Genomic DNA, 14417 nt, shown 5'->3' on the forward strand with positions numbered 1-14417 from the left:
TTTATTTCCTCTTGACGAGTCCTTTGCCTGATGGTTAACTATATCGCAGCACCGGGGATGGGAAGCTGTTTTCCAGGGAAGCACCGAGATGTCGGTAGTCGTAGTCGTAGTCGGCAGACTTGCCATGTTCTGAAGAAAGATGAATTACTCTAACTGTACTGTAACTCTAACTGCAGAGCTGCATAAGACATGATCAAGCAGTGCTAGTTCTAAACGAAGGAATATTTCACAGCGGATTCTTATCAGTGACTTACTTTCCCCAGTTACATTCGTCACTGTGCGTTTATTCTGTTAGAAGAAGTCACCGTTAGTCTGCGCTTTGTACTGCTGCGAAAGCGAATTTGGTATTCAATTTGCTGTGGTTCTGGCCTTTAATTTAGTGTCACTTCAGTTGTGTAAGAGTGATAACAGAGCACTTCCCAAGAAGTGCTTTAGTTGAGTAGTTTATTTTCAATTGAAATCATAGTTGTAATTGTGTGCGCATTTGCATTTTCGTTGATGATTTTCACATCGTATTTTGGGCACTCTCTACAAGCCCTCTCGAGCTTGTAGGAGAGCTCGTCCTCAGCATCATCGGATTTATCGTTCGTCGATACGTAAATGTGGACTAAGCTGTAGCAAATCATTCAACCACTGCCTATCGGAGATGCATATGCACAGATCTGAGAGAAGTATTCTTCTATACTCTCATCGGAAGACATAGCCTTCATTTGTCGACCAATGCTAACGGTCTGAGACCATCGAAACCATTGATGTCTGAAGTATCATAGAGGTTTTCTTCCCCCTGCCACAGTCGAGCTTTTTCTACCCGCGCACATCAGTCGTCCGGCCTTGTGTGCAGTTGTACGGAACGAAGCCTCCAAACCACAAACCCTGGCAAGTATCAGTGTGATTGTTTCCTCACTACCGCTGATACACACTTTGTTTTCAATGACCCTTGAGTCGTCTCACACGTTGATCTCACCACCAATTCTGACCCGCTTGACGTCGCATGCCACTCTAGGCAGCTCACCGCGTCTTACACCATGGCATCTGAAGCTGTACCGAGATGCGGGATTTCGGTATTATGGTAGCCTCCGACCTCCCACTATGGTCGATTTATTCCTGCCAGCGAACAACAGTCGTCCCGGGCCTGCGTGTGGGTGTACGGAACGGGGCTTCCAAAATTCCACAGTAGGCAAGCGCAACAACTTCTATAGCAATTCCTTCGAGGGCAGCGTACTCGTTCGTCTGTGTCTGACTCGCAGCCGCACTGTAATCCTCTAATGCATTGCAATGCTGATTTGCTACCAGAACGTGCGCGGGCTTCGAAGCAAAATCTATGATTTTTTTATTGCAGTAGCTGAGGCTGTAGCTGAGCAATACAATCGTATTAACGAAAACCTGACTTGACGAGAAGATTCACTCCCAACAGCTATTCGGGAGCACATTCTCCGTCTTTAGGAGCGATCGTAACCAGTTGAACAGCAAAAAATCCCGTGAAAGCGGTGTGTTGATATAATAAGCTGAGTTACTCCATCGACCCATCCCCGATTTACGAAACACTTGAGCAGCCAAGTCCTAGTAGACGATTTTTCTCTGATCATTGGCGTAATCTATATACCCTCTACCGTAAGGACAACGCCATGAGTATCAGCGAACATATCGACTTACTTGGCAGTGTGTATTCTCATCTAGCGTCGAGTTACCTAGCGCTGCTCTTCGGTGATTACAACCAGTCCAGTTTAGTTCGAAATGTTCCTGTAAACGGTCCTAAGATCCTAACATCGATAACCAACGCTCTTCACTTCCGTAGCTTGCACCGCGCTTTTAGACGGTTTCCGTTTCCACAGCCTGACACAAATTAATCCAGCGTTAAACAGGAATTATCGCTTGTTAGATCTGATACTTGCTCGATTACCGAGATGTTCGAACATATCTATCACGCTTGATACCGATCATCCCGCTCTTGATTCATTCAGTTTACCGATCCCTGTTGTGTTTGACGATGTCACCGACACGATGTGTTTGATGATGGCTAAACCACGGCAATTGCGTAGGTCGACTGGCAATCTTTGTTACTGTCTCCTGATGTTGACACTGCTGGTGATCACGCTTTGAATAGTTTGATAAACAATTACGTTCCCATGCGTCGACCCGCTCGCAAGCCTATATGGGGAAATGACCATCTCCGTCGATTGAAACGTGCAAGATCCTCTGCTCTGTGCGTATTTGAAAGATCACGCTGCCAAGCCACCAAGAGAAACTTTTACTTGCAAAAGGGTGTCCCACATCAAATTGTATCACCGAAGAAACACTGAATTACCCATTGGATATTTTCTCTTGAAAACTTGGCTAGAAGTAATTTAGAGTGTATTGTTTACACTGTATTTTTATCGCTGTGTTTTTTGAAAATTGAAAAAAACGACGTCACCTGAAAAGGAACGTCGAGAATTGATTTTGCCCAAGCACCTGGAAAGTCCTCTACTATCTTATCGGGACATCGGAAAATAACTCGGAATCGTGCAATCAACGGTGAGTCATGTGAATAAACGTTACTACGGAGCTCTGAGCATCGAACGGAAGGAGAAACGCAGTCAAAATGGATGTTCTATTAGTGATAGTGGAAGCGTTTAAGGAGAATACCAATGCTTCGGCCAGGAATGTGGCCAAAAAGTTGAATCTGTCCAACTATTTCGTTCAGAGAGCCAAGGAATGGGAGGGACTGCATATGTACAAAGTCCAGAAGGCTCCACATCGTGACGAACGGCAAAATACGGCTGGAATGTCACGGGCCCGAAAACTATACCCAAATGCTGTCGAAGCCTTATTATCTCATCATGGATGATGAAACTTACGTTAAGGCGGACTTTCGGCAGCTTCCGGGCTACTGTTCTTCATCGCTCAGCACAGGTTTGATGCTCCGGATGAAATAAGAAAGTAGAAACTTTCAAAGAAATACAAGATTGGGCAAGCGATCTGCTCATATGGCAAACGGAGTGCGCCGTTCATGACTACCGGGACTCTACCTCAAGGAGTATTTACAGAAGCGTCTGCTATCTCTTTTGAAGCAACACGAGGGACCTACGATCTTCTGGCCGGATCTAGCTTCGTGCCACTATCCAAACGATGTCCTAGAGTGGTACGAAGCCAACGGAGTTACTACCGTACCCAAGGACATGAACACCCCAATGCACCGGAACCAAGGCCCATCGAAAAATATTGGGCTATTATGAAGCAGGCATTACAGAAGCATCCCAAGGATGTCAAATCTGAGAAAGACATGAAGAAAAAGTGGGTTTCCGTACAGACAGCAGTGTACAGCTGCAGTTAGATGTACCAAACTTTTTGAATGGAGTTAAGCGTAAGGTGCGAGTATACGGTTATGGTATTGAAGTTGAATGAAATAAATATGCCAAAAGCTTACTAATGGGCTATATTTTATTGTCTGAAAGTTTGAAAAGGATCGGTCAATTAGGTGATTTTCGACAGTGTTTCTTCGGTGGTCCAATTTGATGTGGACACCCTTTAGGAGAACGACAGTCCAGAACCAACAGTACCAGTACGGGAGGCCCATAATTCGTTCGGCGTAGGATCGATAACGGACCGTCGTGACTAGAGTTAAGTAAAGTAAGTACTTTTTAGATTTTGAGATACAGTTTTTAAAGAACAGAAGTTGCGAAAATGCGATGGAGACGCGTGGTGTTTTGGTTTTACTTGCAATGAAATGGATATTTCTGGCAAAGAAACGGATATTTTTGGTTCGTTTTTGCCAGAAATATCCGTTTTATTGCAAGTAACCACAAAACAACAGTGTCTTCCTTGCATTTTTGCAACTTCTTCTCTTATGTAGTCATTGCAAGTTTACATAAACTGACAACTGTTAGTGTCATCCGCATACAACATACATACATACATACATACGGTTGGTTCGACAAATGAAGACCTCAGCTCTTTGATCGATCATGTTCTGATTGACGGCTAGTCTATCGACGCTCCGCAAAACGCTTATCCTCCTTGAGACTGTTTACGAACATAAATCATGGACGCTAAACGAAGCTAATCGATGAAACCTTGGGGTTTTTGGGGATTAAAATTCTGTGGTTTACACTTGGCAGCAAAATTGAAAACGGCGTGTGGTGCAAATATGCTGATATAGTGAAGGTAGTACACTGTGGCAGGCTGCCACAACTATTTTCAGCCGAGAACCAGAAAGAGGCCGTGGACTTCGGGGCAGATCGTGGTCAGAAATAAATCCGACCGCATTGCTGAGTTCGTGATAATTTGCCGAAATTTTTCAACAAACCTTATATTTACTGCATAAAGCTCTGAAGCATCAGACTTGCGTTCCACAGCTACTCGTGGAACTTAAATATGAATAAATTCAACTGTATACTAGTCGCGACATCAGTCTGATCGACCCGAGATGAGTAAAATGGCGAACCGCTCGCTCTTGGTTAGTACTGATATAAAGGGCCTATCACGATATCACGATTTATATATTTGTAAATGGCTTGTGCCTCATATTCTATCTGGTACCATTGCCTTCTAAAGATAGCAAAATGTTGTATTTCAAAGTATCTGCTAGTACTTGTACTTTTACCTTCTTCTTTCCCCTATACGAATTACCAGCTGTTTGGTAATGTGTATCGCATTTTCAAGTTATTTTTATTACTGTTTGCTAGTTTTGCCTTGTCCAAACTTAGTACACCCCACATACTACATAGCTAACTGAACGGTATAAGCTCCACATATCAGGCTGTCTAGTATATCGAGTCCAATATTTTCGATCGTTGATTGGTTGTTTTAGGTCAAAATTGTCTTATACATGAACCAAATCGTCAACAGTTCTATCTTCCGAATCATCGTCGTATTTAATATCATGACATCCTAATACCAGAATGGTTTCCAAAGAAGATCTTCAGTTTTATAACTCCCATCGGAGCTGTTCGTTATTAGTTCAAAAACATTATTGTGTTTAATAATAAGCATGCATGTACGCATTTCTTTTTCTGACGCTGTGTCATTTCTGTGATAGCTGTAATAAAATGCAAAAAATCGTGAATTAATAGTCAGTCAGTCAAAATTAAATGTTAGAATGGAAATCGTTTATGTTAAACGAGAAAACAAGAATCTGTGTCCTAGGGGCAAAGTCTGGCACTTCTTATTAAACGAAAATAGTACTAAAATATTCTAAACTTAAATATTACAGTAAGTATTCAGCAAGAGGCGACAACAACATTGGCGAATTCTTTAATAAACAGATAATACTTTCGTCATTTAGGACATTCTTTTCCAGTATTTCCAGTGAATAAAATGCAAAGCAATTCACATGCCACCTATGGTATCTTTTTTTTCGATTCTTTAGTTATCACACCACGTGTTCTGAGTTTGTTTAGTCTCTTAAACACTAAATTAAACAATACAGACAGGTTCATTATGGGTTGGTTGGTTGGTTGGTTTCCATCTCGCTTGCGTTAGAAATTGTTGAATGTGTTTTTGTTGTATTTTTTTCCTTGCGTGATTTGAATCCGTAAACATAAACCGGCCGCATTATCCTGCTAACAACGCCGTCGTTAAATTTCGGTGTGAAATTATCGTAATATATGTACTCTTCCACGCAGACTCTGCTCGTGCATGGTAAAATTTACCTAAAATATAGTGTTTGCCTACTAGAAGAAAACATCATCCTCGTGCACGGTTTAATGATTGCACGTATCTAAGCCTAGACTCGCCTCCTGCTAGTTTGTCGGCATATAGAGTTTTTCATATTACAGCTATGAAAAATTAGGGATCTTAAAAAATTTAATCATGAATTAAACATTTTTAAACTAGTAACAAATCATTATATTTAGTCCAGTACCATTGATCCATGAGGACTCTCTCTCTATCGTTATTATGTAATCAATTTTCGCTAGGTTGGAAAATTGCAATGGATGGGAACAATACTATCAATTTCAATGTGAAAAACTCATATCACTCACATATTTCCTATTCATCTCACTAAACCACATACGTGTGTGTGTAAGCTGTACACAATTCTCGAAAGTTAGCATATACATATTCTTTGTATGATTGGACTTAGAACATTCGTTTGTAAACATTGGTAACCAACACACTGAGCTGCCCTCCAGCTTAGTACAGCTGCCCGACAGATTGCACAAAATTGTCCGGATTTTCCAAAACACAAACAATTGATCGAAATAAGCTCGTCGACACCAGAGTCATCTGTAATCCACCTTGCGAGAGTGACCATTAACTCGGATTCAGTTCACCAGCTCGGTACGTTGTCGATCCGTCCATCCGTACTCGGCTGGTCGTAATAACGGAGGATGCAGTCGCCGGTGAGCCCAGCGAACTGACCGGCGAATCGGAGGCCGGACTGAGGCAATCGCCACCACTGGATTGCCGGGCAAGATTACCGTCGCCCGTCCGGCTGCTGCTGCTGCTTCCCAATGGAATGACGGCGGCGTTTGCTACCGCAGCTTCGTCCACCAGCATCATGTCCGCTACGGCTGCCCCCTCCAGGCCCTCCAGAATCATGGCGTCTTCCTCCTCCTCCTCCGGAATGCGGGGACTATCGTGCACGCCACCGTTGGTCTGAATCTGGAAGGCGTACTCCTGCTGAATTGACTGTAGTATTTCGCGCTGCTCCTGTTGCTCCTCCTGCGGGGGATAGGATGGTAGAAAGTGAAATAACATGTTAGTTATGTTATAAGGCTAGTATAAATGCTTAAAACTTGCTACATTAAGAATTGTAACTAACTTTTGCTCATATTTTGGCGTTCTTGTTAGACGAATTTGGAAGTTCTTGGTGCCAAGTGACGGAAATTTTGTTAGCTTCAACTATGTATTTTTGATATTTCGCAAAACGACTGTATTTTGTAAACAAACAACATGGAAGCCGAAAGAAGGAAAAAAAATTTGCACAATTTTTTGGAAAATCAAATCCATTGTGGTCTACATCTAGGCTAGCTAAACACCTGAAATTCCCCAGAAATACCGTATGGCGCGTTTTCAAACGGTATAAGGAAACATTGACGACGACTCGGAAGCCTCAAGCTAATCATCGGAGTGGAACTGTCGATCGGAAAATGCGTGGTAAGATTTTGAAGACCGTCAAGAGGAATCCCAATCTGTCGGACCGTGATTTGGCCAGAAAATTCGGTGCTGCCCATAGTACCGTGAGCAGAATTCGACCCCGGGAAGGAATCAAGTCGTATCAAGCTAGCAAACAGCCAAACCGAACCTTAACACAGAGTAGTGAGGCCAAAATTCGTTCTCGAAAACTATACGACCGGGTGCTAACCAAGTTCGACGGGTGTCTCTGATGGACGATGAAACCTATGTCACGGCTGACTTCGGGCAAATACCAAGTCAAAAATTTTACTTGGCAACGGCTCGGGGGGATGTTCCAACCAAATTTAAATTTATTTTTGCCGACAAATTTGCACGAAAATTTATGATTTGGCAGGGCATTTGCAGCTGTGGCAGAAAAACGAAAGTTTTCGTTACAAATAAGACAATGACGTCGGAACTGTACCAAAAGGAGTGTCTCCAAAAACGAATTTTGCCGTTTATTCGAACTCACCACCATTCCGTGATGTTTTGACCAGATTTGGCAAGCTGTCATTACAGCAAAGTCGTTCATGAATGGTGTGCAGAGAAAGGGGTCCAGTTTGTTCCGAAAGACCTTAACACACCCAATTGCCCCCAGTTCCGCCCTATTGAGAAATACCGGGCAATCATGAAGAGGAGATTCATGGCATAGTGAAAAGCTGTCAAAGACATCAATCAGATGAAGACCTGGTGGAATAATATAGCCAAAACGATGGACGCAGAAAGTGTGCGCCACCTAAAGCGCCATATTACAGGAAAAGTTCGAGAATTCCTTCGAAACCGTGACGAATAATTTTATCCGTATTTTTTCTTAAAAGTATGAAGAAAATGCAACATTTGTGTAAGAAAAAATCTTGAATTCAATAATAAATAACTGAAATACAATTGTTTTTGTTTCAATACTATCTGAAGCAAGCTTTAGATCTTTCCTCAAAAGCTCCAAGATTTGATAAGTCATAGAAATCCCAGCAAACGTTTTTGTTGCATATTGCAGCTTATCAAACGCTTATAGCCCGGTAATTTGCTATACAACGGTGGAATAAGCTACTGATTATTAAAAATGTTTGTTGGGATGTTTGGAGAAATAAACTGTTTCGACTGCCTAGCAATGAAAGTGTTATTCAATTTTTTACACTTTCGTACATGCCCATGTTTTTAATGCATTTTTAATGCACACGAAGATAAACCATAGAAGGGCTCAGGGCCTAAGAATTGATGAAATGATTCGAGTTTTGCAAGCGCATCAGCTCTTTCATTTCCATCGATTCCACAGTGACCTGGCTTAACTTGGTTAGGTTAACTAGGTTACGACAAGACAATTTGTGGAGTGATTGAATACATTCTCAGACATGTTTTGATGTGCATGCCTCCGACTTTAAAGCGTTTAGAGCTGCTTGATGATGCATATATTTGAATGTCTGTAGGTTTTGCGCAAGTCGAACATTTTAGAGTTGTTTGAATTTTAGCTTGGAACACGCCTAGACTCAAATACATTCGCATTGCACTTGTAGAATCAAACTTATCACGAACATATATGACTATATTATCTGCGAAGCCACTTATTTCGAAGCCTAGGGTTGTCCACTTTTAAAGATCACCGATTTATTAGAGATCACAATTGAGGCGATATCACGCCTGCTTGTTGGCACACTTTCACTGCTCTAACGCTTATAGATGAGCTTCCAAGGTTACGATAAGCTTATCGGCCTAAAGGATTTCGGTGAAGTTTTGTCCTTCAATATAGTTTCCAAGCCAAAAGAAACTCCATTAAGTAAATTGCCAGCCGAAAAAATATTTTTGGTTTTGTTCTCCTTATTTGCGTTCGGGATGAACGTGACCCGTACTTGTAGCTTTGCTGCCAATGTTTGTGGCCAAGCATCAGACTTGATTGCAGGAGGTTTGCTAGAATAGGTAACTAAAATGCTTTGCCTTTCTGCAGTACTACAGGAAAGTAGTAGTAGCAGCTCTTCTATTTTGGGGCTTTTAGCCGTAGGTTGTTTCCCCCCTAAAATATAAGATTATATTTCATTTTAAATCTAAGCTATATATTATTGAAGAAATTTTCATCTTTTAGAAATCGGATCATCGTAGATTCTGCCACTGGATCGTTATTCAGTACTTCTCTAATGCTGCTTGAGATGTTATGGAATTGAATCGAGCCATGGAATTCTGGACATTCATAGATGATATGTTCCATAGTTCGCGTTGTCCTACAGACGATGCATTGTTTTCGAAAATCTCCTCCTCTACCTTATAGTTCATGTGTCACGCGGGAGTGACCTGTCCTCATTCTGGAAAGAACTACTTGTTGCCTGAAATTTTCTCGATCCACCCAGGCGTTGGTTGTGTGTTGTGTTCTAACTCCAAATTTTATCCTAACTAAATCGCGCCTCATCGTCGATGACTTTTCGGAGGTCTATGACAAGATTCACTGTCTCCCAAGTGCAGCCATCATGTCGGCCACACAAATACGCTGCCAGGTCTAGCAAGTTTGAGTGTGATGACTTGTGTCCATGGATGGTGGGCAGTGGGGGACTCCAGCGCCAGTAGCACAGTCGGTAAATATGGCGATTGGTCCTTCCGCTAGTATATGTGCCAGCTGTCACGAAAACACCGGCAGTTTCAGCGGAGAAGTCTAAAAAATTGGTCAGCTCCACTTTCATGGATACCGAATCCAACTTTACTGTCGTCTTTAGAGCCATCGGTGTAACGATAAACATGGTTAAAGTAGTTTCTCCGGATTAAGTCCGCCGCTGCTTATCTGGTAACAGCTGGATTTTGGATCTTCCGGGAAATATCAGTGAGAGATTTGTCTGTGCAAAGAGGGTCGAGCCACTAGTCTCGGTCTTCGTTCCAGGGTAGTTGTGCTACTAGAGGGAGCACATGACTGGTGATCTTTATCAGAGATTCCGCCCCCTCAACAAGGAGGTGAAACCCTCGATCGTAGGATATCGTTTTTTTGGCGTAACCTGTTGACTTTTTCCCGATCGCAGCGTAGACCAGAAGATAAAAAGGAATTGAGCCCAGTTCCGCGTGCACCGCTAGGTCAGGAGTAGATGGCAGGAGGTTGAAAATTATTCTGCGCGGCGGATTTTATATTGGTGCCAGAGTCTCGATCAGTGTTTCTGAGACGCTGTAGTTATCTCCTGCCCGTAAAGCAATTTGGAATCGTGAATGGCCTTAGCCACCTTAAGTCTCGCTAGGTATAACCTTCAAGATGTTTAGCCTTATTTAACAACTTCTCTTTGTTATCGCAAAATGTGACTTGAAAGACAATTTGCTATCGAGCTCAACTCTCAAAACACGCATCTTCTTACGGTATTTTTTAGACCTGTTATAAAGGATGAATGGCTTTGAGATTCTTCGGTAACCGCCTCTGCAATAATGGATTCAATTGGTTTTTTTTCTGGGGCTAATCTAAACCTAGTTCTTGTAGCCCATCTGCTTGAACTCGACTGCTTGAACTGTCGCCTCGGTTTTTCTGCGAAGAGCACGGGTGGTCTTTTCAACACTGATCAATAGCACGTCGTCAGCGGAAACGATGATATAGATATTTTTCGGGTGATCCTGGAAAACCTTGCTCATGATGACTAGGAAAGGAGTTACGACGAGCACTGAACCTTATAGCTTTCCTGTCTCCTCTGGTTGGATTGCGGATTTAGCTTTACCTACGATGGCTGCGAAAAACCGTTCAGTCTGAGTGGCCCCAGTCGATCAGCTATTAAAGTGCTAGTGGTGTGTAGTTGCGGCTATATGCCTTTTCGATATCTATAGATATCAGTTCGGTATGAGGGTTGGATTCTTTGTCTTTTGGAAATGGCTCAAACGGCTGTTAACCATCCGTTCCATAGACTTGCACATGCAGCTTGTCAACGATATCGGTCTGTATCGAGCGGGTTCAGCGTTTAAACCGTTCTGCTTAGCGATTGGTACAATCAGACTCGACGGGGTCAGCTCAACGGAAAGTATTCAGTATTCAGTAAGCCCATTCACAAGTTATTAATTTTAGCATACTTTCCTTGCCTTGATTTAGCCTTCTTTAGTATGTGCTAACCAACTTCTTCATCTCTAGCTGACTTTCCCTTGACCTTTGACAGGGCAAAGTCAAGATCAGCCATTGCGATCGGTGCGTTTGTTGAGTCATGAGGACCATTTGACGGGATAGAGATTTCCTGTTGCGCTTGGATGGAGATGTTTTGCTTACGAATGAAGTCGATAGTATAATTGTCGATAGCGGAGCTGCCGGCGAAGTAATTCGCAAGAATGTTTGCGACTGTTGCAGGATCTCTGGTAATAATTCCACCCATTTTAATTGTTATTCCGTGGGACCTCTTTTTATCATTTAAAGAATTGAACTTTTTCTACAGCTCGGTCGGGGACATATCTTTGTGAATTCCATCTTAGAACTCCTCCCACGAAGCCTTCTTCGCATCACGTATTGTTTGGTGGCATCTGTTCCTGACTTCTCTGTACCTTTCGATCACTTCTTCCTTTTTTGGATGATTTTCTGGTAAACGTTTTGCCGCTCGCAACGCGGACCTTGGACACCAGTGTAGAACTATTCTGCCTGGCCTTTCGCTTGTCTTTGGGATGGCGACGTTGGCCGACTCGATAACTAGTTCGGTGAATTCGGAAACGCTGCTTGGTTGGAAATCCCGAAGTTTAATCATCATGGCGCTGTTGAACAATGGCCAGTCCGCATCTCTGCACATCCAACGCGGTCTCTTTGTCGCACTGATTGGTTTGTTGTTGGTGGTTATGAGAATCGGTGCATGATCGCTCCGCATCATGTCTTCATTCTTCTTCCAACTGAGGCGTCAAATAGCTCCATCGCTTGCCAGCGACCCTCCGGGACAACGCCATTTTTCTATGACTAAAATCTAAACGTCAATGGGCAATGGGCGGGAAATCAGTTCATAGAAATTCTATGGAGCAGCCATTGTTGTTTGGGGCCCAGCATCGAGAGGCCTATCAGTATGGGGGTACCGTCGAATCATATGTGAGAGTGTATTGGTGACACCGGGCTGCTTGCCACGGATAGATCAGTTCAGGAGCCGTTTCAGTGTTGCCACGTGTGAACGTGAAGGAGCCATCGTTGAGAATCGTAAGATTGGCATCCTCAATGGCTGCTGCGATGATAGAACCTCTATTATTGGCTTTTGGGCAGCTCTAGAAGCACCGTTGGTGACCGTTGAAATCGCCCAGAATAACTTTGGGCTCGGGGATATAAATATTCTGAAACACTTCTTTGATCTTTCTGCTCAATCCGATAATCCGCTGGCACGGTAAATAGATGCTTACCACTGCCAATGGGAAAGAATTCCATATTTTTGTTGCCACTATAGGAAGGTTCGTGTCCGGCGAGATCGGTTCGTGAAGACATCCTGTTTGAATGCTCAGAGCAGTGGAATGATATATGTTCCTTGACGACTTCTGTATCCATTAGTATTTTCGTCCAAGCGATCCGTTCGTAGTCCCCGTAGATTGCTGATATAGTTGGTGTTGTATGGCGGGGCAGAGGTTTCCGTTATAATATGGAGATTTCCTGTATGACTTCCCTTATCATTCACTTCTAGCGGATAACCGGCAAGTCCTCGTCGGTCCTTCGATTCCGTATACTCCAGTTTGAATATTAAGTAATAAGCCTTAGTTAATGTGATGCCAAAGCCCCCTTTTTCGGGTTATGGTGTTAGTTTTCTTTCTTTTTTTTTTAAATTTACAATATTTGTAGCACCAACACCTTGGACTGTTGTGCACAACTTCTATAATGTGATCTGACGCAGTAAATCGGATTTATTTGCTATTCTGAGTTGTGACTTCCAATTTTAGTATATGTCCAGCCACAGCTAGGAAAAGATCTCTGGTTTATGCCTTTTTAAGCCTGGATAAACAAAATCTGGTCTTTCTAGGGTTTCATTGAATGCTGAGAAACTCCCTTCCATTCTATTTTACGGTATCAAAATTGTACGATATTTAGTATAGATATATTAAATTTTCCGTCCACAAAATCGTCCACTTACCACTATCCGTTCAAGCCGGTGGTGCTGGGAATGCTGCAAGCCTTCGTATCCGCTGACTTGATCGCGCATCAGCGCGGTGGTGTTTTCGATAGTCAGAAGTGACTGATCCACCGCATTCAGTGCGTTCGGTAGCATCGTTGTGAGATCTAAAATTAAAAGATGATCTACATTGTAACATTTGTGAGACATCGTATTACGCTCACCTGAAGCCGGATTGATTAGCTCGTTCAGACAGGCACTCAGATCGGGGTGACTAGTTTTGCACCGTTTCAGCTCGATGTAATCGCCGGCGTTGCCGGCGCTGTCGTAACTACTGCTGATGCTACTGTTGCTGTATGTCCTCTTCAGCACACTCGTGGTGCGTGTATGGCCACTTGCAGTGTTATCTAGGTTCGCTATTCGCGAGTACGAGGCCGAGGTGGTCGCTATGGCGGGAGGGGAAGCCGGTGGAACACTTCCCCCGAACGGACTGCGACTGTTCCGTTGAAATTGATGTTGTGATGCGGGTGATAGAATGGAATTGCCGCAGCCCACGCTACTGCTACTGCTGCTGTTGCTGGCCGGCGAAAAAGGCTGCGTGAAGTAATGTTCCGAACTTGGCAGTGGTGGCACACGGGACTCGTGGACGGGGCTTTGGTTTTGCACCTTTTGCAGCACGGACGGACGTTGCGTCGTGGCACTTGTGATGTTTTCCGAGTCAGGATGTTCCTTCCTCTTGAAGCTAGGTCCGTTCCGCCCCGGTGAGCAATTTCCGTTTTCGCTCAACCTTTTGGATGCGATCGCAATCACGTTCATGCTTTTGACGATGGCCGACTTTACTTGACTTGGTTTCGGTGCGATTATTGCAAGTGAAGTTTTCTCCGAGGACTCCGGTAGGGGAGACCGAGCAAAACCGTGGCCCGAACGGTCTAAGCCCAAACCATTTTCATCCGGATGCAAATTCGTAATCAGATTCATCACTGCCCGTTCGATTTGCTGCGGATTTTCCACTGAAGGTTCGTCACTTTCGTCGGGAAGTTCTTTCTGATCAACAATGACGGAGAATTTGCGTTTCATCCCTCGCACCAGCCGACGGCCTTCCTCTTCCGATACGAGCGTGTTAATGCAAACGAATGACTGCACCACCTTCGTGTCGTTGTCAACTTCCAAATAGCCGCGGGTTTTTAGGTAGACAAAGTCACCGGTACGGGTCATAAGCCGGTAGCAGGATTCACCGTCTTTCTGGTTGTAGTCGTACACTAAAATTGTTAAATATAATGATCGATAACAATCGTTGAACAAATTATAATGCAATAAAAC

General features: G+C 43.4%; 1 protein-coding gene across 7 annotated transcripts in view; it reads right to left on the minus strand.

Annotated features, from left to right (window-relative positions):
* Positions 1 to 5288: 5288 nt before the first annotated feature.
* The window catches only part of LOC128734937 (protein trachealess-like), a 162097-nt gene continuing 152968 nt past the window's right edge, over positions 5289 to 14417 (minus strand). For all 7 annotated transcript variants that reach the window (XM_053829352.1, XM_053829351.1, XM_053829349.1 and 4 more), the window contains 3 exons: positions 13322 to 14356; positions 13119 to 13264; positions 5289 to 6645 (listed from right to left, as the gene is read on the minus strand). In XM_053829352.1, the coding sequence (XP_053685327.1) occupies positions 6235 to 6645; positions 13119 to 13264; positions 13322 to 14356 (1592 nt within the window). In that variant the 3' untranslated portion in view covers positions 5289 to 6234. The remainder of the gene's footprint in view (positions 6646 to 13118; positions 13265 to 13321; positions 14357 to 14417) is intronic.

This window comes from Sabethes cyaneus, chromosome 2 (genome assembly GCF_943734655.1).
Source record: "Sabethes cyaneus chromosome 2, idSabCyanKW18_F2, whole genome shotgun sequence".
Lineage (NCBI taxonomy): Eukaryota > Metazoa > Arthropoda > Insecta > Diptera > Culicidae > Sabethes > Sabethes cyaneus.